General features: G+C 43.2%; 1 protein-coding gene across 10 annotated transcripts in view; it reads left to right on the top strand.

Moving 5' to 3' along the window:
• The window catches only part of SH3KBP1 (SH3 domain containing kinase binding protein 1), a 335,619-nt gene that overhangs the window by 195,582 nt on the left and 116,323 nt on the right, over window positions 1-23,714 (top strand). For 7 of the 10 annotated variants that reach the window (XM_032840763.1, XM_032840758.1, XM_032840760.1 and 4 more), the window contains 2 exons: window positions 7,044-7,118; window positions 10,683-10,888. In XM_032840763.1, coding sequence (XP_032696654.1) covers window positions 7,044-7,118; window positions 10,683-10,888 — 281 coding nt within the window. The remainder of the gene's footprint in view (window positions 1-7,043; window positions 7,119-10,682; window positions 10,889-23,714) is intronic. The other 3 variants (XM_032840764.1, XM_032840768.1, XM_032840766.1) reach the window with 1 other exon arrangement.

The following is a 23,714-nucleotide window of genomic DNA, read 5'->3' as shown; positions in this document are numbered from 1 at the left end:
GACTCCTAGTTTGGAGGTAAAGCCACTTCTGGAAAAGTGCTCGGATGACCTTCTTCACTTGGTCTCAGCAGCTCAGGCCTGTTTCCTAGAAACAGCAGCTCTGGCTGGTTGGCTCACGGGCTTCAGCAGTACCCTCTCCCTCTACTGCCAATGCCAGGGACCCTACCCCTGAACTCCGTTCCATCCAGGAGGGCAGTGAATGTCCTTGAACTTGTGATAATGGGAGTTGCTATAGGTCCTGAACTGCTCATCGATTCTAATTGTCTTGGTGTCTCCTTGTATACATGGGAATAGTGCCGGACCTGCTAATTGGGTCCTATGATAAGAATACTTTACCTCAGGGGTGTTGTGGATTAAATGGGCTTTCTTGGAGGGAGGACCAAATCAGGTCATCATACTGTTATTTCTGTGGGGAAGTGCATTCTGAGTTCTAATAGCAGTAATGTATATAAATCATCTCACCCATATGAGGCTGTCCATAAATGGTCACTTTCATTGTTAATCATGATAAACTCTTGGAATATAACCAGTTTGTATGTTGAGGCTGATGTACACTGATTGGTAACCTGCTCACAGAAGCGTTTTGTCTCTTGCCTGTGGAAATTACTTTGAGATTCCTTTACCGATGCAGAAAAGGAGATCTAGAGAGGTATGGGACAACCTCTCTGGGAGAACCTTGACTTCTCGGTGTTCTGCCATGTTAGCTATGCTTTCACAGCAGGAGGGGCAAAGAAGTAGTGCCTTCTGTATTTTGGAACTCTTGAAATAAACTGCCTCCTCTTGCTCTAATTTAATATGGACCTTTGAGCCTGCCTGCCCCCCCTTGGCTCAAAGTGCATGGTGCTGGAATTTCTGGGACAGGAGGTTAGGAAACTGAGTGGAATGGTCTCTCTGGGCACTTAGCCTTCCTTCACATGTTCGGAAGGGGCTGCTTTTCTTAGAAAGGTGTTCCACCAACACTCATTCAGTTAAAAGCCCTCCATTTCAGAACTAGGAGAGCCCAAAAGTTTCAGCAGCCATGTTAAGTTACCACAGAACCTGTCCCTTATTGAGGGGTTTTGAGGTTCCTGAAGAGGCATTGTCTCCTAACAAAGAGGATGATTCTGAAAAAACTACATGGCCTTGGCAGTCTTCTGTATATATGGTTAAGGACAAGAGGACCCATCTCTCCATCTCTCCATCTGTCTACCCATATCCTCCCTCCCACCCTTCTTTCCTTCCTTCCTGCCTTCCTTCCTTCTTTTCTTCTATTCCTCATTCATTCAACCTTTGCTGAGCCCCTGTTGTTACTGAGATATTCCACAAGACACTGAAGATACAAAGTCCCTGCCATCAGTGAGCTCACATTACAGAAAGGGAGTACACAAGCCGGAAGTTCACGAAGGTGCCCCAGGTGCTCCATGAGTGTCTGAGGAAAAAGGTGGAAAGGCCAGTCCTGCTGGGTTGTGGGAACAATGGTGGTCACCAAGGACTTCATACAAAAGCAGATGTGATTATAATGTCCCCGGGGCTTGCTGAATAGAAGTAATCCCCTGAAAGAGAAATAGCATCTCTCAGCATTCAGGCTTTTCCATGGCTGTTTACACTCTGATGATACAATGTCTGTCAGGATGGTAGAATGTATAAAATGCAGCCCAGATCACGTACAGAAGGGAGGTGTACTGGTAGGATTTGTCTAAACAGAACCTTTGGTTTTAGAATGATTCTGTTTATTCCCTATTCGTAGAGAATGCCATCAGTAGTCTCAGTATGCTTCACTTTAAATTTTTTTTTCTTTTAAAGGAATTATAGAGTCCCAGGAAGTTGAAAAAACAACAACAAACCCAGGACTGTACACAGAGATCCCATGTACTGCTCATCCAGTTTTCCCCAAGGATAACATCTTGTATAACTGTAGGAAATACCTATTTACTTCTATCATAAAACTGAGAAAGACAAAGGTAGTTCATGCACAAAAGAAATCTAGGTTTTTACACTGGTACGAGCTAAACTGTACTTAATCAAGGTCTCTGTTAGACCAGTCCACTTAGTATTCCTAATGTTTATGCCATTTTGGTAACTTTTAGAGAGTCTTGTGGCTTCATATAAAAAATCCTCTTAATTTAAACGCTACTAGACATCAGGCTGAGTTTTTTAAGACAGGTAAAATCTGTGTCCTGGTACATATAAAGAAAACTTTGTATACATTGTATCCTGGTATATATCTTTGTTGTACACACACACACACACACACACACACCCCTATATGTGCACATAATTATTTGGTATTTGTACTCTTCACATTTCTATTTCCGGAAAGTATTTGAGCATAGTTATTAAGTTGAATTTTGTCAACCGATGAATGAATGTAATACAAAAAACCTGGCATTATATTTCTAAGGAAGTGTGCCCAGACGGCTTGACACGTGGCAGGTGTTCAATAAGCACTTGCTGAATCCTTTCTTACTCTAAGGAGGCATTTTGATCTTTGAATGACAGATGCAAATTCCTTGAACTTGCTTTTCTTTTACCCTGATGTATTTTTATATATGGCGGTTGGTTATGAAAATCTCTGAACTTTAGATCTTTGTTCAGGGTAGTCTAATCTGTCAAGGAAAGAATTACAGCAATTGTATTGGTTGAAACGTTGATTTAAACCTTTTGCCTCAGATGAGAACATTCATAGCTATGTAGTAGCAGAAACATTTTGCTCCATGTTTGAATTTGAAAACACTATTGTATTTTATACAATTTATGGAATATTAAAGGTACTTTTTCACAGAGGTTTTTATTATAGAGAATTTCTAACAAATACACAAGTCAAGAGAATAGTGTAATGAACTCCTGGTGGTCTCAGCACCCAGCTTCAACATCCTTTAGCCTATGGCTACTCCATTGCAATTATATCACGGCCCTGTCCTCCCCCAAGTTATTCTGAAGCAAACTCCACATAGCATATAATTTCAGCCATGAATATTTTAATATGTATCAATAAAAGGGGGGGTATTAAAATCCTTATCACACCAAAGAAAATAATAATGGCAGTTCCTCAGTGTAATTAAATATACAGTCAGTGTTTACTTTCCCCTCATAGTGTTCTGTTTTGTTTGAAGTTTTATTAAGTGATCTCTACACCCAACATGGGGCCCGAACTCATGACCCGATCAAGAGTCCGATACTCTACTGACTGAGCCAGCCAGGCGCCCCATAGTCTTCTATTTTTAATATAGTTTGTTACTTTGAATGTGCATTCAGAGGGGGTGCATGCATTGTGGCTTGTATCTGATTATAATTAAATGTGTTGCAAGTCTTTCTAAATCTACAGATTCCTCCATGTCTCCAGTTTCTCTTGTAATTTTTTTTAATTAATTTATTTCTTTGCTGGAGAGAGAGTACAAACAAGGGGAGTGGCAGGTTGTGGGAGAGGGAGAAGCAGACTCCCTGCTAAGAGAGAACCTGACCTGGGGCTCAATCCCAGGACCCTGAGATCATGACCTGAGCCGAAGTCTTAACCGACTGAGCCACCCAGGTGCTCCTCCCTTTTAATTTTTTACTGACCAAACCGAGGTCCTTTGTCCATTAACTTCCCACCATCTGTCTTTGCTGATTTCATCTCTTTTATACTCTTGACTCTGTGTTCGTATATATTGATAATCACATCCGGGGGCTTGATTAAATTGAGGTTTGAAATATATGTATATATTCGTATATATTCCCTAAAATGTCATAGATGGTGGTGTATCATCTATATGGAGGCTCATAATGTCTAGCTGTCTTTCTTTTTGAATGTTAGCAGCCACCGATGATTCTCATCCAGATCTGCTGGGACTTGCAAAATGACACCAACAAGGAATTTTCTTTAAAAGAATGCAATGGGCTCCCATGTAGCAGACCAATGGTGAAAAATTTTGAATAAATTAGTTTTTTTTTAAATTATGTTTTTAAAAAAGAAAACATCCAAGAGGTTGTAATAATAGTGTAGGCAGAATCTTACATTAGGAATGGAAAGGCATTCAGAGATCTTCCAGCCTGGTTTCAGATAAGAACCCTAAAGTCCAGTGAAACTGAGTCCTGGATGTGGCATGGCTTATGAGTGACAAGGCCACAATTACATGCAGGCTTTTCGCACACACTTTGGTATTGCCTTTATTCTGGCCTGCAGTTTACCATTTCACAGAGCATCTGACAAATTTCAAATTTGAGTAGAGTTTAGATTATTTCTACTTACTATTGCAGATCATTAATTATACTGATATTATATTAAGGTATAATCAGAGAATATCCTGAATCCATAAGATTTATTTGCATGCTGAGGTAAATCCAGATGTTACTGTTTTTCAGACAAATTTTCCTTCACATTTAAGACATAAATGTTTCTTTCATTTCTTTTTTTTTTAAGATTTTATTTATTTATTTGACAGACAGAGATCATAAGTAGGCAGAGAGGCAGGCAGAGAGAGAGGAGGAAGCAGGCTCCCCGCTGAGCAGAGAGCCCGATGTGGGGCTCGATCCCAGGACCCTGAGATCATGACCTGAGCCGAAGCCAGAGGCTTTAACCCACTGAGCCACCCAGGCGCCCCGTTTCTTTAATTTCTAACTTCTTTTTAAATATTACTGAATATCTCAGATTCTAAAGTAATTGTTGTAAAACAAAAAAGTATTCCTGTTAGCTTAAAAAAAATCAGCTACAGAAACTTTTTCAATTATTCTCCATAATTTTCAGGGGGACAAAATTTGCATTTTCTTTCTATAACCGTTAATAATAACCAGGAGATTTCAGTTTGAATTGACTTTGTTGTTTTCCTAATTCCTTGTCTTGGAATTTTAGATTCTGAAGCTTTAATGACTTGTCAAGCTACAACAAAGATGGAGATGGCCTTTTAAAACTTGGGGCAAACCACTTTCATGATATAGAAGTATTATATTTCATTAGTCATAAGATAAAGATTTTATTTTGCGCATTTTGTTCCTTTTAATATTAGACGGTATTTGTTTTGTATATGACCTTCTATTAGCATTGAAGAGCAATTAGCAAATTGATGAAACAGTTTAAGGCAAAATTAGATGCTCGGGTAAGCATATAATTTTCTGTTGGAATTCTAAAATTCTTCCCTTCTAGAGTGTTTGCTGCCTTCAGGTATTAGTACTTAATAGTGATAGTAGAGAGTATATCTCTTCCAATGGAATAAACAGCACTCATATTCATGAACTTTCCAAGTGCCCATCTCTTTTGTGCTTTAGATAGAATGTGTGTGTCCTGACTCACCTGTGGCCCAGGCTCCATTTCCTGTCCCTGTGCTGCCAGCGGACCAGGTCTTTGCACGCACGCCTGGCCGTTCAGAGACATCAGAGCTGTGTTCTCCCTCAGTGATCTTCAGACTTGGCCGTGGGGAAGAACACAGGGAGGTGCTGTTGTACTTGGAGGGAGTTTATCAAAATACTGATTCTTCTTCCACTTCCTTTTTCTGACACTGAGAGGACCCCCCCTGTTTAGTGTGGGAGGGCCTCACTTGCAAAACTTCTGCGTTCCTTAGGAATAATGTCACCTTGGTGACCAAAGTGAAGCAGAATAAAAATTACCCAAATAAAACAAGCTGCTGTTATTTGCTCCTTTTTTTCTTTTTGTCATCAAAGTTCTCAAGAATCTTTGGAACACTTTATTGTCTCTCTGGATGATTCTTATGTAGCCGGTGGTTTTGAACATCTAGGTTTTTCCTTTAATTGGAAGGAGCACAGCACATTCGTCAAAAGGGGCAGATTTCAGAACGAGGGTGTCCCACCTTGCCTGTAGGACATGGACGTGGGAAATGCCTGATGGCGCTTTAGTTGTCCATCTGGTCATTCACAGTTCTCTTCATGTCTCAGGAGTGACATGGGCCAGAAGCTGACTTGAGTTTTCCATTTCCCTAAAGAACGTTCTAGGAAGTGAGACAAGTTGCTCCCTCCCTCTCAGCTCCTCTGTAAACGTAGCCTGCCTTTCCCTCCTCAGACTTACTCTGAGTGAGCTGTATGACTGGCCTCTAGTTTGATAGTTAGCTCATAAGCCATGAGAGAACCTGTTTGTTGGGTAATGTAGAGTAATGCATTTATTAATTGAGTTTGCCTTTAGCAGACCATTTTACCTGCCCGTGGTATTCTCTGTAAGGTGTGTGTGTGTGTGTATGTGTGTACTCAAACTAGGACAGTGTGTGTATATTTTCTGTACTTAAAATTCCCGAGAAATTTGGGCTTTCGCTGTGTGTCCAGTCCTATGCTCTTGATAACCTCTGCTTGTAACAACAAAATAGAGATAATTTGACATTTGACAGTGGGTGAGTCCTATGTCCTCATGCTTAAGTACAGTCTCATGACTGATAAGGCACAAGCTCAATTAAGGTGTTTCAAGAAATAGGGTTTTCTGCTGTCCTCATTGCTAAGAAGAAAACCCCTTACATCTACGTGGACCGTATTGGTTTCAATACTCATTGATGAACCACCCCCCAGCATATTAGTACCTTTTCTTGCTGAAAGGTACAAAGGGCAAAATCTGTAAAGAGAATTCTGTGCCTTGTCGAGAATCTTGGGGTCATATATGGTCATGCATATCATTTTGTATTATACAGGGCCCTAGGGGTAGAAGATAAAAGATAATGGGCCTAAATCTATATTACACACGGGTCATACTCTCCAAAGGGGAGTTTGCCCTGTACAATTGAGTTCCTTAAGGAATCCAATTAATTGACGTCCTCTGGTTAATTGAGGTTTTCCTTTTCTTGAGTTAAAATGTGGAAATGGCTTCCAGGTTTAAATTGGGCGTAATCTACATGCCAGTTAGTTGCAGAAGCAAGCCCCTCTTCTGGGTGCTCATTGCCATCGTGGTTGCGTGGGGACTTGGGGCTCATTCTATAACATTCTTAAATTCTGCCTAATGGTCTCTAATTAATTTGCCGATAAAACTCTTACAGCGGATTCATTGAAGGCAAGTTCAGTTAAAGACTCTCCCTCTTCCTTCTTTTGCCATCATTTGCTCCCCCTTCCCTCCTCTTGTTTTTCTCTCCCCTTCTCTTCTCTCCATTCACTGTCAGGAAAGACTACCTTTGAAGGGACAATTCTGTACCGAGCTGCACCGGGAAAGACGGAGGGCCACAGACGCTATTACAGTGAGTGACCTTAACGGCAGGAGGCAATTGTAAAGTTACCATCCGGTACTCGTGGTTCTTGACACGGCCGCACTTTCCTGAGCTGCTCATGCTTCTGCCAAGTGTCTGTGTGAATTTCTAATCCAAGGACATGGACTTATTTCCCCGAATAAGTGCTGTCTCCTTGGTGCGTGCTACGGGAGCACCCTCGTCACGAGCCCTGGCGCTTTCTTGTTTGCTTTGTGCCTCTGCCATGTGTGTAACATGCGTGCATGAACCATGCGTGCGGAGAAGGGACTGGTGGCATTTGTCATGGCATACGTCCTTGTACCGGTATCTCTGGGCTTCTGGGGTGGCGTAAGATGGCTTCCCGTGGAGACGTCAACCTCTCCTGGTTACGCTTTTCCTGAGTGGCTCATGAGAAGCCAATAAACCATTTCTTCCTTGTGTTGTTCAAAGAAATAAGAATGTGGCATGAAAGCCCATGCCAGCAATGGCATTCTGCTATTCTCATTCTGCTAGTCCCCGCACGACAGACTTCTTTTGGCAGGACCCACGTATAGCCTTTTGTGTTGTGAGATAAAACTGCCAAAAGTTGAGGGGGAAGGACATGAATGAGATTAATGAATGAGTTTCATGAAGCTCTTAGAATGGTTCCTGCCGCTGAATAGCACTAGACACGTGAGTTCTAAATTTCAAATCAACAAAAACGGCTCACAGATCTGAATTGATCCGTGCTGGAATATTATGGTAAATTACACACAAGTGTAATTTATGATGTCATTTGGCCAGCCATGGAACGGAGAAAGCTTGAGCCTTTGTTCTTTTGTCACCTGGAAGGCAAAGCCTCCTCCGTCATGTGCAGATACACGTAGGCACACACCCTGTGTCCGCAGAAGTAGTGGAAGAGGAGGTTCAGATGTGAACGCCAGAGCCATGCTTCTCACACCGTCTGTGGTGAAGCTTGTTTTTATTTCCGTCACCCCCCCCCATGGACGGAGAGCTGGTCTTGCTGTACGTGACTTTACTACGCATGCCATATGCCGTCTGCATCTTACCACGGGCGTTTGACAGGCCAGGACTGGTCTGTCCCCTGGTCACCTAGATGAGTCCCTGGCCACCCGTCTGAAGTCATACCGGTGCCCAGCGCTCTAAGCATTTCCAAGCGTGCACACTTTTGTACCGGTCACAACCCCTCCATGACCCGGCCCCAGACCACAGACAACGCTCTGCGCTGTACTGCCTGTGGGTGTCACCGAGCATTCTGAGCATGACATGGGGACAGTTTACGGGAAAGCGTGTGTGATGAGCACCAGTAGCTAAGAGCTGCAGCACCCCGTCGACATGAAATGTCACCTTTCTTTCCCTCCAAAGGGAAGGAACTAGATTTTGAGTTATTTCACCAACCCAGATATTCAGCTATATAATTTGCATACTTAAAAGTGATAGAAGCAGGCTGCCAGAATGTCTGGAAGAAAAATCTGCCGCGTGTTTCCTTCCCAGTCCATGCTTATGTGACTGAATGACTGCCCCCTCTCCCCGTGTAGTGCGAAGAGCATTTCTCACAGTGATTAACAGAAAGTCATTAAGAGGAGCCCGGAAGGCAGCAAATCCCTGAAACCAGAAGCTCAGTGAAATCAGAATGGCAGTGGCTGAAAACATTATGGTTCTGACTAATGAGGAATGATAGAGGACTCCTTCAGATTCCTCTCTCTGAAGAACTGACGCACACTGGCCCTGCCTCCTCCTGCTGCTGCTGCTGCTGCTGCTGCTGCTGGTGGGGAGGGCAGGACGGTGATGGTTTCTTTCCACTAACTCTTTCTTTTTTCCACCCTCAAATGGTTCTTTCCAACCCAGAAAAGAATATACGAGGCATTTATCACATAGAAAGAATCCATACGGCAAAATGAGAACATGTTAAAGGGGAAATGACACAATATTTAGACTCCAAAATTGTATCTCCAGCAGGGATATTTCTAAAAACAATGAACAAATAAACACACGAATGGATAGCTAATCCAGGGGGGTTCTCCATGTTTGCACACTCAAATCCAGTCCTAGAAATTGCAGCCGACCCCACTGCTGCAGGCCTCTCCTCATTGCTCTGCCCTCCGTTCTTGCTCACAAATGCAGTTCTTTACTTAATTAAAATGTATACCGGGGTTCTTCCTCCTCCCCCCTTCCTTTTTGGCCTACAAATGCCATTTTATTGAAAACAGCAGCAGCAACAAACACAGCCGTTATTTTAATTTTAAGGATTTGATTTTGAAACTTGTTAGCAATTTATAATGACCTTTTGATATTTTATCTGTTTTCATTTAACAGTTCCTTCCTGCCCTGAGACTTCTTTATTTGAATGACTTCGACATTTTATAACATTTTATGTGAGCAATTATTTGGTGTATGTTCTTATGTACTAGGAACCCACCTTCCGGATAGAAGGGTAGTGCACGATTGGCTAATACGGAACAAAATTCGATGATGTGCTTTCATCGAGGACATCGTTGTCATCAGGGGATATAGAGTAAATGTTCAGGAGCTGTACTACTACACATCTAGAGGCTTTAGAGACAGATTGAATGGCAAACTAGTTTTCCCTAAGATATCCTCTGAATCCTGCCCTTTGATGGCCTGACTAATGCACTGACTTTCAAAGTAAGAGTGTATACCCGGAAATTAACTAGAAACAAATAGGCTCTTCCTTTTAGGAACATGATTGTGGGCAGAGCCTGGGGAAAAAAGAATCTGGGAGGTAAGTGTTCATGCTGTCTTACTGATAACTATTTGATGACTTCCAACACATGCCACAAGAAGTCAAAGGAAGGGTGTCATGTCCCCAGTATTCTTCTTTGGAAAGGGATTCACCTTTAGGGAAATGATGGCATTGAAGGAGGAAAGAAGAGCTGGCCTCCGAGAGCAGCTTCCTTTCCCTCTTTAACAAACACAGTCATCTTGCCAGTGAAAGCATCTCAGTGTCAATTTTGGTTTAATGCTTTCCTAGAGAAACATGTCTGCATGCATTTATTCCTTGTGAAGCCATCCAAAGAGATTTAATTCTTTGGCAGTCATAATTTTGTGTGGTTTCTTTAATTGCTAATTTGTTTAAATGGCTTTTAGCTTTACAGTTTCCCTTTAGGAAATGTTACTTTCATTGCTAATTGCTAATTGCCATGAGTCATAGAGATTGGAGGTACAGTATGTGGTACGGGCGGGGTGGGGAGGCGAGGACAGGGTGGGAAGGGTTGTTGCCGCACACAGACTGTGGCAAAACAAGTTTGTATCAGAATCCGGCTCCGGTTGAAGAGTGGTGAAATGTCACACTTACACAGAGATCTGCTTTGAAATTAGATTTTTTTTTTAAGAATCTTGACTCACTTCTTTAAATTAAAGGCTGGTGGTGGGGAAATCAAATAAAACTCAGAGCCACCCAAACGCAATGTATTCAACACATGAAATGGAAAGCCCCAGTGCAGGTTGCCCTGTGCCCAGTAACACTTTTAGAGGTGGTTCCTGGCTGGCTGTGAGGCGCTTCACGGCTATCGCTGATTTCTGAGCTCTTTCTCTCCCCGTCCCCACTCTTGACAGGTTTAAGGGAAACCACAGGCTCCGAGAGTGACGGGGGTGACTCAAGCAGTACCAAATCCGAAGGTGCCAACGGGACAGTCGCAACTGCAGCAATCCAGCCGAAGAAAGTTAAGGGAGTGGGCTTTGGAGATATATTCAAAGACAAACCAATAAAACTAAGACCAAGGTCGATTGAAGTAGAGAACGACTTTCTACCGGTGGAGAAGGTAGGTTCGACAGTTTCTGTTTTATTTCAACACAGTGCAGAGTACCCAAAAGTCCTGTGTAGGGCATCTGAGACTTCTTGTGCCTCTTCTGGGGTGTCGGCATCCTCACAGGCTAGCTGTTTGCCTTCTCCCCTTTGAGGCTCTCCTTCTGTGTTTCTGGAAAGTCTCATGCTCTAGTTTGCATCTACTCTTCTTACTGACCTCTCCTCGGTATTGTTGGGTCAGCGGGTTCCGGGAGTGCAGGAGGAACAATAGAAATGACCACCAGGTCCTGCCATCTTCCAGCCTCCTCCCCCATGTTTCCTTCACCCTTGACTCTCTCGCCAAAAGGATGTATGCCCAGGTCACATCTCCATAGGTAACCCGATACCTATGCAGGAAACAGATAACAGACCCTCCGCCAACTTCCTCCCAGCGCGACTCCCCCCACTCTGCTTTCCAGAGTCGCGGAACCTCCCCCGAGGGTGCCCACCTCCTCCTGGCACAACTTTCCTGGCTCCCCTTCTCCTGAGCCCTGAAACTTGGCTGGAGAGCGCCTTTAATAAATCTTGCCTTGCACCCACCTCGCCTGGTGTCGTGTTTATCTCGCCTATAAAACCTTACAGGTATGACTTTTCAAATGGTCCTGCACTTCTCCATTCCCCTCCACCACGACACCACCCCCCCCCCCGCCGAAAAAGCCCTCATACCTGGACCCAGCTAAATACATGACCATGACACTTTCGAGCACAGACCGATCTATTACTTCTCCTTGTCCGTTTCTTTAGTGCTTCATGACTGGTTGTGTTGACTGTTTCTGCACTAGACCAAAGGAGTTGTGTGGGTTTTTTCTCTAGGAGTTAGGTGGGAATGATTTCTAGACCGCTGAAAGGAAATCTCCTGCATGTGTGTAGGATGGAGATGGGCCTTGCTGTGACTCCCTGCGTTGCTACCATCAGGAAGCTGGCTGTTTTCTTCTACCTCTCTGGTTCTGGGTTGCGAGAGGCAGACAGTGTGTTCCTGCTGAGTACGCGGTTGCTACAGCAACACACCCAGAGCCATCGAGCTTGTGGCTGTCAGTGACATCTACTGTGGTACACTTCTGAGCACCATAGCTTCACTTAGGACTTGAGAAATACTGTGGAATTTTCCAGATTGTAATAAGCTACACCCGTGCTGTGCTTAAGGAATGTTTGTTAATTTGATTTAGTACCGAAACTTTTGATGTTTATGCCAGTAGGCTCAGGGGATTGGGCAGTGGCAGCATCTCTAACGCAGGTTTATCAGTGGCTTTTACATGTTTTTCATTTTTCAGGTGAGATGAATTTTTTAAAAGTTGCATCACCTTCCACAGCTGTAGAACTTCTAGCTGCCTCTTTCCCCCAGCCCCCAGCAACCTTGACTGGTGTCATCGTGCATTAGAATTCTGGAAAGGAAACTTTGGGACACTTAAGACCCCTAGAGATGGAAAAGGCAGGAAGGGGCAGAGACTTAGACGTGAAAGAATGTTCCATTTGCATTCTCCTTTCGCTGCAACTTATCTGAGCCAGCTTTGCTTTTTTCAGTAAGCAGCCTATGATACCTCTCCAGATCTGAAAGCTATCTAGTTGGTATCCCAGCTTGCGAACCCATTTCTCCATCACATGATTGCTTTCAGATTCCTGTAAATATTTATGAAAGAAGAAGTCCCCATCTTGGGAAGAAACAATGGATGTAGTTCTTCTTTATTTTACTCAACTGGTTGAAATGAATGTGACCATTGACTCAATCAACAAGCAGTTAATGCCTTTTGTTTGCTTTATGATTCTTGGTCTTATATTCTTCTCTGCGTAGGACATCATGTGTGTGTGTGCGTGCGTGTGTGTGTGTGTGCTCGTGCGTGTCTGTGTGTGTGACTTTTGCCTATTGCTATGAATATTTGTTTTAAGCACAATAGTAAATTGGGTAGCGTCATATGTAACACCCCCGAGTTTGGATCTCAGCCCCCTTCTCCGAACCCCAGGGCTGCGTGCCCAGCTGCCAACTTGCACATCTCCACCTGACAATCTTAAATTCTTACTAGCTTGCCCAACCCTGAACTCCTCCTCATTCCCCTCGAACCACTCTGCCCACTCCCGCTCCTGCACAGCAGGACTAAAGCCTTGGGGTTTTCCCTGACTTCTCCTCTCACAATCCAGGCCCCACCCGTCAGGTGACTCCATCAGCTCCACTGCCCCTGAACGTCAGACACCCACTACCCCGCTCCCCTTCGCTGCTCCCCTGCTCTCTCGCCATGACTCACTGGCCTCCTAATAGGGCTTCCTGCTTCTCCTCTTCCCCCTAGAGTCTCATCTCCACAGTGAAGCCAGGGTGATCCTTCGAATGCCCAAGTCCAGTCACGGTGCTCCTCTGCCCGTGTCCCTGCAGAGGCTCCCCTGAGAACCAGAGTGAAAGGCCTGCCCCAGGCCCTCAGGCCAAAGTGACTAGGCTCCTTTACCACCGGCCTTCCCTCACCTTCTCCCCTTGTTTACTCTGTCCCGGCCCCTCACTTTCCCCTAAACATGCCAAGCACTCTCCCACCTGGGGCCCTTTCTCACAGTGCTTCCCTCTGGGTACCTCTGGGTAGACACCTGCTCCACCTGCCCGCTGGCTGCCTGCCTCTTCTGCCTCTTCTCCCCATACTTTGCTCAGACTTGACCTTTTCAGTGAGCCCTGCCCTGGTGCGCTCATTCTAAAACCTGCCCTCTTGGCCTGTCCTGCTCACTTGTGCTGCATTTCTTGGTTTCCTTAGCCTGCAACCCTTTCTAACGTAATAGTCATTTTTATCATGATCATCATTTATTTTATTCCCTGATCTGTGCTCTGCGCTTAGAACACGGGCGGCACACAGTAGGTTAGGTGTTCAGTAAGTATTAGATGTACGGGTACTATCAAAACTGTATCAACATAGCACTCCCGACATTACAGACCTCTATAAAATGAGGGGACTGGGTGGGAGAATGTAACAGTTATATAGTTGGAAATATAGTGGCTGTGTGGTTCGCTGTGTTTTTGTGAAGCAGAGATTTACTGTATTGGTCTTAGAGACATGACACGTTAACGTCATCGGAGTAATATATATGTGCATGTGTGTGCATCTTGATTCATGATTTGTTTGCAGAAGGAAACCATGTGCTGGCAGCAGTCCTAACCCGTTCCTCGTTGTGAAGCCTCTGGGGAAAACATCAACTGCCCAGCTTGCTTTACTGGCTGTGGACAATTTTTTACAGCATTTAAGAGGACTCGAAACTATCTCCACCCCTGTCATTGGCACTATGGATGGTGGCATAGATATACGGAACGAGAGCTGATGAGTGTGATAATGTTTTACTAGTGCACAACCTGGTTCTTGTCACTGTTGAGATGGTTTTGTGTCCAGGATTTGTGTTTGTGGAAGGAAGCCTCCTTTGAGAATTGAGGGCGCAGGTTTGATTTTGCGGAAGCACAAATTGGATCTCATGTGACAGTATTTGTTAGGTGAGACCCAGGTGGTCTTCTATGTAGGCTGGGCAGTTGGCCTTCCGAGATGGCTGGTTTGATAACTTGGGTGAAGGAAAAAAAAAAAAAAAAGGAATCTGGTAATTTTTAACAACTGCAAGCATATTATATTTTTCATTCAAGTTGGGAAGTTTTGGGATCCACTTTTCTCTGTCACTAGAAAATTCTGTGCTTGTTTTCCCTATGTTCTAATCCATACCAGCCTAACCCGAGTGACTAAATGCTGGTAATTATACCAGTACAGATACTATGTAACTCTCCCCGACCCCAACAATAGGGGCATAGTGAGTAGTCTTGCCTCTCAATTTACTGAGCTATAAGGAAGGACCCCGTTTATGAGTCCTTTTATCACTGTGAGTGATTTGTTTGATGCACCATTTACAGATGAAATTATTTAATGTCTGGGATTTTGCTTCCAGTAATTTGGAAGATGGAAGAGTGTGTAGGGCACAAGGGAAACAAGATTGGTCATGAGTTGATAATTGTTGAAACTGAATGGTGTATACATATGGGATCAGCACCACATACTCTCTTTTTATATATATTGCAAATTTCCCTTGATAAAAGGTTAAAGAAATAAAGAAGAACCTTGGGAAAAAATATAACATTTAAACTAAGCCCAGAGTTAAGTATGTGTTGTATTAAAATAATAGAAAATACAGTGTGTCTAAAGATGAACCAACTTGAATATCATAAGATTGTAAGGGGATGGTACCATTGTCCTAGCTCGCTGACCCTGACAAAATCACTTAACCTTAATGAGGCCATATGTAAAATGGGAATACTCTGTATACCTGTCCCACCTCGTAAGACTTTTAAAAAATGTTATATAACAGAAAATACTCTGAAATTATAAATGTAACTCATCTCAACTACTATTTATTGAGTACTGACTCTGTGTTCAGCACTAGGGACACAGTGGTAAATAAGACTGGGTCACTGCTCTCAGGGAGCTGCAGAAAAGTAAATAAGCCGTAATAATACAGTGTGGGACAGGCCACAAGTTGAGGTCACTTTGAGAATACAGTGCTGAGCTGTAGGAGCCCTTGGGCATAATAGGAAGTGATGAGTTGTGAGGAACACTGGAGAATGAGTGCTCCTGTATGAGTGTGTGTACCTCCTTCCTCCAGGAAGTAATGTTTAGACTTCCTGTAGGAAGTAATGCTCTTAGGCCCACAAGAAGTAATGTTTAGGCTGAGAACCATGGTGTCCAGTAGACATTCATTAAGCCAAAGAGCATAGAGTTATCAAGGTGAGAAGAGCAACATGTCTTGAAGGGAAATTAAAATAGCACAGAACATGTGTTGAGGCTTTAGCAGGAAGTGGGGAAAGGTGAGAATAGAGAAGGAGCAGGGCCTAGATCAGGAAAGGCCTGGTGACTTGTTAAGGAGTTTGGACTTGATCTTAAAGGCAGTGAGGAGCTATCAGTGGGGAGCTATTTTCAACAAGAGAGTGATACAGTCAGGTAGGTGGTTTAGAGAAAGTATTCCAATTTACAGTGGGAGGAGTGGATTACAGAAGACAGGGTGACTAAAATTGAGGAGAGAGGTTAACAGAAACTTATGTTGGCTCTCCCAGTAAGCTCCCCACTGCCCCTACAGTCTAGGTTCTAAATCAGTTAATAAGATGAGTCGGTGGATGGGGAATCAAAATAATACTTTTGCTTTTTGTTTTCAGTATGGATATCCATTTCATCCAGTATTGAAAAGATCATCCTTTCTGCACTGCACAGCCTTTATCACCTTTGTCATAATTTAAGTGGCTATGTATGTGTTAGTCTGTTTCTGGACTCTGTTCTGTTGGTCTATATTTGTCCTTGCACTTATTTTATACTACCTCAATTACTGTAGCTGTATAGTCAGTCTTGATACCTGGCAATTTAAGTTCTTAATCATTGTTCCTCTTCTTCAGGATTTCCTGGGCTATTCTTGACCCCTTGTATTTTCATATAAATTTTAGAGTCAGCTTGTCATCTCCCCCCACCAAAAAACAAACAAACAAACAAAACCTTTGGGATTTTGATTGGGGTTGCATTGATTCTATAGATATGTTTGAGAAGAATTGATACCTTTCCAATCCATGAACATGGTATATTTCCTCTATTTATGTAGATCTTATTTCATTTTGTGAAAGTTCCTCAAGGCTGTACACTTAAGATTTGTGCACCTTTCTCTACCTATGTTATATAACAATGTTGTTATTGATGAAGGCAAAGTTGAAGGATATAGATGAGTGTGAGAGCCAAATGGGCCTGCCAGCTGGTCCCCAGAATTAGATAGACCCACTCACCCACTCTCAGCAACATTATAGTAAGGCAGACCCATGTGAGATAGAAGGGCCTAACCCTTGGGGGAAGAGCAGAGGCTAACTTCGAAGAGGAGAAAAGAGAAGAGTTGAGCTGAACATGCCTTTATTTTTCTGAAATTCGCCTATAGAAGAAGTCATTTCATTCCCCCAGAGGAAAGTGAGTAAGGGGTCAGAGAGTTCCAGGAGTGTCCAGGTGTGTCCAGAAAGTGTCCATTTGGGATCCCTTTTGCATGCAGGAAACATCAAGAGAAGAGATAGTTTTTCTCTCTGACAGCTTTGAAGTGTTGTCCTAGATGGTTTGGGGAGAGGCTTTGAAGGTAGAATGAAGAAATTGATAGTATGTGGAGGATAAAGGAGAGGAAGAACTTGAAGATGATGCTTTGGGCAACTGGCTTAAGCACCTGGATGGTAGTATCATTCCCTGGTTAGAGACTGCTGGAGAAGAGAGATATCTGGGGAGGAGAGAGGTCATGGGTTATCTTAGACTAGCTGGATTTCTTAGGTACTTGTGGAACCATCAAGTGGAGGCATCCAGCGGGCTCTTGGATAAATAAGTCTGGTGACTGAGAGAGAACTGTAGATGTAGATTTGGGAGTCATCAGCCTAGAGACTGGGTTGGAAGGCTATAAGCAAGAAGGCAATCTGGACAGGACCTTATTCTCATGAATACAGCTGGTACCTTCTATCCTTCACCTGTGGACCCAGGAGGGAATTTCCTCATCAGGCTGCTTCCCTGTGACCCCAGCCTAGCCCCAGTCTTTTTGTAAACTCCTTCCCTTTTCATGAGTCACTCAGATGATCACTCTGACCAAACACTTAGGGAAGGGAATGGCAGGTATTATACATGGGTGAGTAAATGACAGATACTCAGGGGAATCTCCAGGACCTAACCTGACAGGCCTTTTGTGGAATAATCTTGGCTTTTTTTTCTCTCTTTTTTGTAAAATTTCATTTTATTTTTTCAGTGTTCCAAGATTCATTGTTTATGCACCACACCCAGTGCTCTATGCAATACGTGCCCTCCTTAATACCCACCACCAGGCTCACCCATCCCCCCACCCCTCTCCCCTCCAAAACCTTCAGTTTGTTTCTCAGAGTCCACAGTCTCTCACGGTTCGTCTCGCCCTCCGATGTCCCCCAACTCACTTCTCTCCTTCTCCCAGTGTCCTCTGTGTTATTCCTTATGCTCCATGAGTAAGTGAAACCATATGATAATTGAGTCTCTCTACTTGACTTATTTCACTCAGCATAATCTTCTCCAGTTCCATCCATGTTGATACAAAAGTTGGGTATACATCCTTTCTGATGGAGGCATAATACTCCATTGTATATATGGACCATATCTTCTTTATCTGCTCATCTGTTGAAGGACATTTTGGCTCTTTCCACAGTTTGACGACTGTATCCATTGCTGCTATGAACATTGGGGTCCAGATGGCCCTTCTTTTCACTACTGTCTTTGGGGTAAATACCCAGTAGTTGATGCCAGCTCATTCCATGTTCAGGTTTGTTACATTGGTTGCTTACTGGATTCCCCACAAAGAAATTCTCCAAGAAGCTCCTTTCCCATGGTCTTTCTGTCTTAGCTGATTGCCATTTGTGAATTCTGATGTCTCCCTCTTACAGTGATCCTGTTTTCTTTCTTCATTTACTACCATATCCCACAACCCAACGTTGTGTTTGTGACAGTCTCTTCAACTCTAATCATCTTAGATCTCATTTTTCACCCAAATTAATGCCTTTATGATATCAACATTGTAGCTTTCACTTGTAACAGAGAGTGATAGTTAAAATTGTATATAAATGAGCTACTAATCATTTTTTTAATCAACCAAATTGCAGTAAGAGAAATTTTACTATTTTCGTACATAAGCAGTCTTTTTATCCATTTAGTAAAAATTCATCAAGCTATATACTTAAGTACAATTAAATATTATAAACAGTTAAAGTGATGATCATTCATTAAAAATGAGAGATTTATGTCTCTAATCCTTTGAAGACTAGAAATAAGCTCTGGGGATCTTCAGGAGCTAAAGGTGTCTTCTTTGACTAATGAAACACAACTCGGTCAAAACTTTGTTATGATTTCCTGAGACCTATAGTATTGGATGACCCTCCTTTTGGTTGAATGATAAGATTATGTGACATCTCTTGAGCAGTTGGAAAATCCATGGGTTTTAATGAGTAGATGGTGTTAAGATGCCCACTGGTTGCCTAGGTGAATGGTCTGGGGTTTTCAGACTTTGTTTTCTGTGTTCTATTTCCTCAAAGTGTCTGTTAAGTTTCCTTATCTAGGAGAAGTAAGGACGGGGGTGTTGGTAGGAAAAGGGAACAACACACAGTGTTATAGGACTACTCTTTGACATGTTAGATGCTGTTTACTGTTCTGCATATGCTTGACACAGACTTTCTAAAACACTCAGCATAGTAGTTATTTTCTAAGAAATGTTTAATTGCAGCCAGAATATGACCAAGGATCGCATTCCTGGAAGGCCTTAAATTTGCGTTTTTAAGAGTGTAGAGGTTATAAAGCATGCAGGCCAGATTGCCTGGGTTCACATCCCACCTCTGACTCTTCCTGGGACAGACTACTTAAGCACTCAGTGCTTTAGATTCCTCATCTGTAAAATTAGAATACCAATGGGACGTGCTCCATATGGTTGTTACGAGGAATGAGTAACACACAAAAAAAAAATGGATAGAAAAGTGCGTGGCATATAATCATCACTTGATTAATTTTCATAGTTATTATTGCTGCCCTTCTGGTTATTCGAACAGAAGGAGCGCCTGTAAATAGCAGTGCGGTTTCCAGGATCATTTCTTTATCTTTTTCTTATAGAAAAATTCAAACTCACAGGAGGAGAATTGAATTTTGCTATGTCTGGATAGCTGTTTGTTTGACATCACCAAGTCTTAAATATTAGCCATTAGAAAGTAAGTGCCATGATTTTGGACCTTGCCATCATATTCCTATTTATAACTCCTTGAAAACCCTTGTTAAACTATAGTGGGCCCTCAATAAATATTTGTGGACTGGACACACAAAGATAATGTTTTGTCCTAATCCAACTGAAATCATAAAGGAAGACTCATTATGTTTGGGGTCTGCTTGTGGTCTGGCTACAGATTCACTCTCTCGTTTGTCTATTAATTTGCTCATTCATTCACTTACTGAGGCTTTATTGAATGCCTTTTATGGATCTGCAGCGGCAGCTCTGGAAATTTCTAGATAATAAATGAGCTCAATCCATTTGTAAAGGAGTTGGCTAGGCGGCATGTCTGGATTCTTTATGAGCATGATACATACATATTTTTTTTTTCTACCTGGCAGTATATTTATTTGGGATAAGGTGGGTCTGGTGTAGTTCACTGTAATGGAGTTAACACCTCCTCCCCTGCATCATGCCTTGAATCCGCTGTCACGTACAGGCCTCTCATTTAGTGCTTTGCAGTATGTATGCGTGGGAGAAAAGTGGGCAGGTATAAAAGTCACTGTGATGCAGGGGAAAGGGACTAGCAGAGGTACATCCAAAGCATCAAAGAGAATAGGGGAAGGAGCTACTACCTCTCCTAGAGGTCTCGAATGAAGAGATGGGGTATCAGGGAGCTCTTCTCAAGCAAAGTGAGATTTGAACAAAGTATTACAAGATAAAGGGGCTTTTGCCATGCTGTCAGCGTGTGCACAGACAAAGAGAGAGCGTGGTTATGCAGAAGGGCTGTGTTTGGCTAGAGTGCAGGGGATGTGGTCCCGGTGGTGGAGGAGGAAGTAAGGGGCTGGAGGGGAGGTGGGCCCTCTTCCCCCAGGGCTCTGCCAGCTGCTTTACACAAGCTGTACTTCTTTTGGGTGACCTGGCCAGTCAGCGGAGGAGTTCCACTGGGGAGTGGCATGATCAGATCGGCACTTTAGAGATAACTGGGGAAGTGCCCAGCAACGTGAACTGGAGATGGGGAGGAAGTAGCTGGGAGAGTTGCCAGCCCGGGGGCTCCGTGGTTGATGACTAATTGGCCAGGCCCCAGGAACTTCTAGTAGCTCTTGGAAAGGGGCAGATGGGCCCACCTCATGTACACTCTTTGAGCTGGGCCGCTGTAGCCTGGGTTGGCAGCAGAACCGATAGAAGAGCCAAGTTTCCTTTCAAAGAAAACTCTTTTGTTATTATGGGAAGCAAAAGTCTAGGACTCGGCATTCAGCTGTCTTTATTGAGAGATAGGCTAAGGATAGAGAGATAATAAATAAGTGAAGTTGGGAAGGCATTGTTAAATTCATTTCTATAGATATATTCATGAATGTTATCATGTGTCTCTAACTGACACATACACATTTATTTATGTAGCATGTATGTGCAGCCAGCTTATGTGCCTAATTCGCCTTTTAATAAACTTTAATTTTAGGGACGCCTGGGGGGCTCAGTCAATTAAGCGTCTGTCTTCGGCTCAGGTCGTGATCCCGGGGTCCTGGGACCGAGCCCGGCATTGGGCTCCCTGCTTAGCAGGGAGCCTACTTCTCCCTCTGCCTGCTGCTCCCCCTGCTTGTGCTCTCTCTCTTGCTCTCTCTCTCTCTCTCAAATAAATAAACAAGTAAAATCTTTTAAAAAGCCTTTTAATTTCAGAATAGTTTTAGATTTGTAGGATAGTTGTAAAGATAATACAGTGAATTCCCACAGAATTTTCAGAGAATTCTGTTCTTAACTTCTCCTGTTAAATGGTATATTTGTCACAATTAATGAACCAGTACTGAGACATGATTATTAACCCAGTTCCATCCTTTAGTCAGATTTCCTTAAGTTTTTCTTTTTTTTTTTTAAAGATTTTATTTATTTATTTGACAGAGAGAGAGATCACAAGTAGGCAGAACAGCAGGCAGAGAGAGAGGGAGAAGCAGGCTCCCTGCTGAGCAGAGAGCCTGACGTGGGGCTTGATCCCAAGACCCTGAGATCATGACCTGAGCTGAAGACAGAGGCTTAACCCACTGAGCCACCCAGGTGCCCCTCCTTAAGTTTTTCTTGATGTCCCTTCTCTGTTCCAGGATCCCATCTAGGACACCCCATTACAGGACATCTCCTCAGGCCCCTCTTCGCTATGACCTTTTCTCAGATTTGCCATGTTTTTGATAATCTTGGCCATTTTGAGAAAATTTTCAGAATGCCCTTAAGTTAGCATTTGTCTGACATTTGTCTCATGCTTAGACCAAAGTGGTGGATTTAGGGAGGAAGACTACAGTGGGGACGTGCCATTCTCATCACGTCGTATCAGGGGCGCATCCTGTCAACATGACTTCTCACTGTTGTTGTTGACTTTGGTCACCTGACTGAGGTCATGTTTATCAGGTTTCTTCACTGTAGGTTGTTCTGGTTTTTTCCCTTCTCTAGATTCAACTTTAAAAAAAAAAAAAGATTTTATTTATTTATTTGAGAGAGAGAGAGACAGAGATAGTGACAGAGATAGCAACAGAGAACATGAGCAGGGAGGAGAGGGAGAAGCAGGCTCCCTGCTGAGCAAGGGGCCTGCCATGGGGCCGGATCCCAGGACCCTGGGATCACGACCTGAGCCGAAGGCAGACACTTCACCAGCTGAGCCACCCAGGCACCCCTAGATTCAACTCTTTAGGAAGAAGTCACAATGTGTACCTCACACTTGAGTGGGGGTTTCCGCTCCCCTCCTTGAGGGACGAGTATCATCATAGATTAGTGGGAATTCTGTGCAGGCAATTTATCTATCCTCTCCATACTAATTAAGTTTTGATAAGGTGATTTTTTATCTGCCCCCTAAATTCCGGATGTTAATTCCTTCCCGCCCGCACCACCTTGCCATTTGCATCCTGCTGACATCTCCCACGTTTGTTTCCTTGTATGATATATAAACAGACCTATGTCTTATTTACCTAAGCAGATTGCATATTTCTTAAGCAGTGAGATAGCATCTCATTCAAAACCCCCTACACCACAGGCAGTTACTAAATATTGAATAAATGGCTTTTAAATTAGTACAATTAAAAAATTCAAAAATTCCTCGTAGTTAGGGAAGTGAAACGGGCCCTCGGAGTCTGAGCACATGAAAAGTGTGGTAAGGTGAGGGTACTCTTGACTTGGCACCCTGCCTTGTGATGTTGCCCTGAGTTTGTGATAGTGGCTACTAGGGTGCTTACTTTGTACCAGCTACTTTATTAAGCACTCAACATATTACCTATTTAATATTGCAGACAACCCTATAGGTTGGTGCTTTTATCCCCATTTTATAGATAAGGAAACTGAGGTGAATGGAGGTTAAATGAGTTGCTCCAAATCACACCCCTGGGAAGTGGTCCAGCTGGGAATTTTTATCTCAGACACGCTGGCTCTAGAGTTTTAATCTCTTAACCACTGGGCTCTAAATCCATGGAAGTGGTGATTAAAATGGTATCTCATTTGGGGCCAAAACAAGATTGCTAATTAAACATTTTATTCCAGTCTGTGAGGATACTACCACTGACATGGCTGGCAACAGTTTTGCTGGAGTTTTCCTAGGGCGAATGTTTCTATAAAGCCACGGCTGTTTTTCCCTTCTTAGGGTTTTTTTTTTTTCCCTCCTCCTCCTTCTTCTTTTTCTTTTAATGAGTAATTTCTGTGTATTACCACTAATTTCACATCTTTAAAATACAGGTATTTTTTACCATGGACATTTCACATAGAAATGTCCATATTCTAGCTCTCTGTCACTCCCCATCAGATTATCTGCTGAGAGATAGTGGGCTTTTTATTTTCTCTCTGGTGTTTTTAAACAGAAGTGGCCGCTGGGTCCTGCCAAATAAACACTCCTTCAGTGTTTTCCTTGTCTGAATGGTCGCACCTGTGGGTCCCCGGGAGACAGCTACATTCCTGCAGTGAGGCAGAGGGAGGCGAGGGAGGAGGACTTCTCCCAAAGCCACCCAAGCCTTGAATCGGCCCTGGCTTCCTGAACCGTAAACAAATGCGAGCTTTGTTCTCCCTATTGCTCATTTGGTCCCAAGTATGACTCAGGGTTAGGCTGGGTCCTTCAGGCTCTGTGCCTT

The sequence above is a fragment of the Lontra canadensis genome, unplaced genomic scaffold, assembly GCF_010015895.1.
Source record: "Lontra canadensis isolate GAN:19392208 unplaced genomic scaffold, GSC_riverotter_1.0 scaffold116, whole genome shotgun sequence".
Classification (NCBI taxonomy): domain Eukaryota; kingdom Metazoa; phylum Chordata; class Mammalia; order Carnivora; family Mustelidae; genus Lontra; species Lontra canadensis.
Note: the sequence above shows the minus strand (reverse complement) of the source record. Positions and strands in the feature narration are given on the sequence as shown.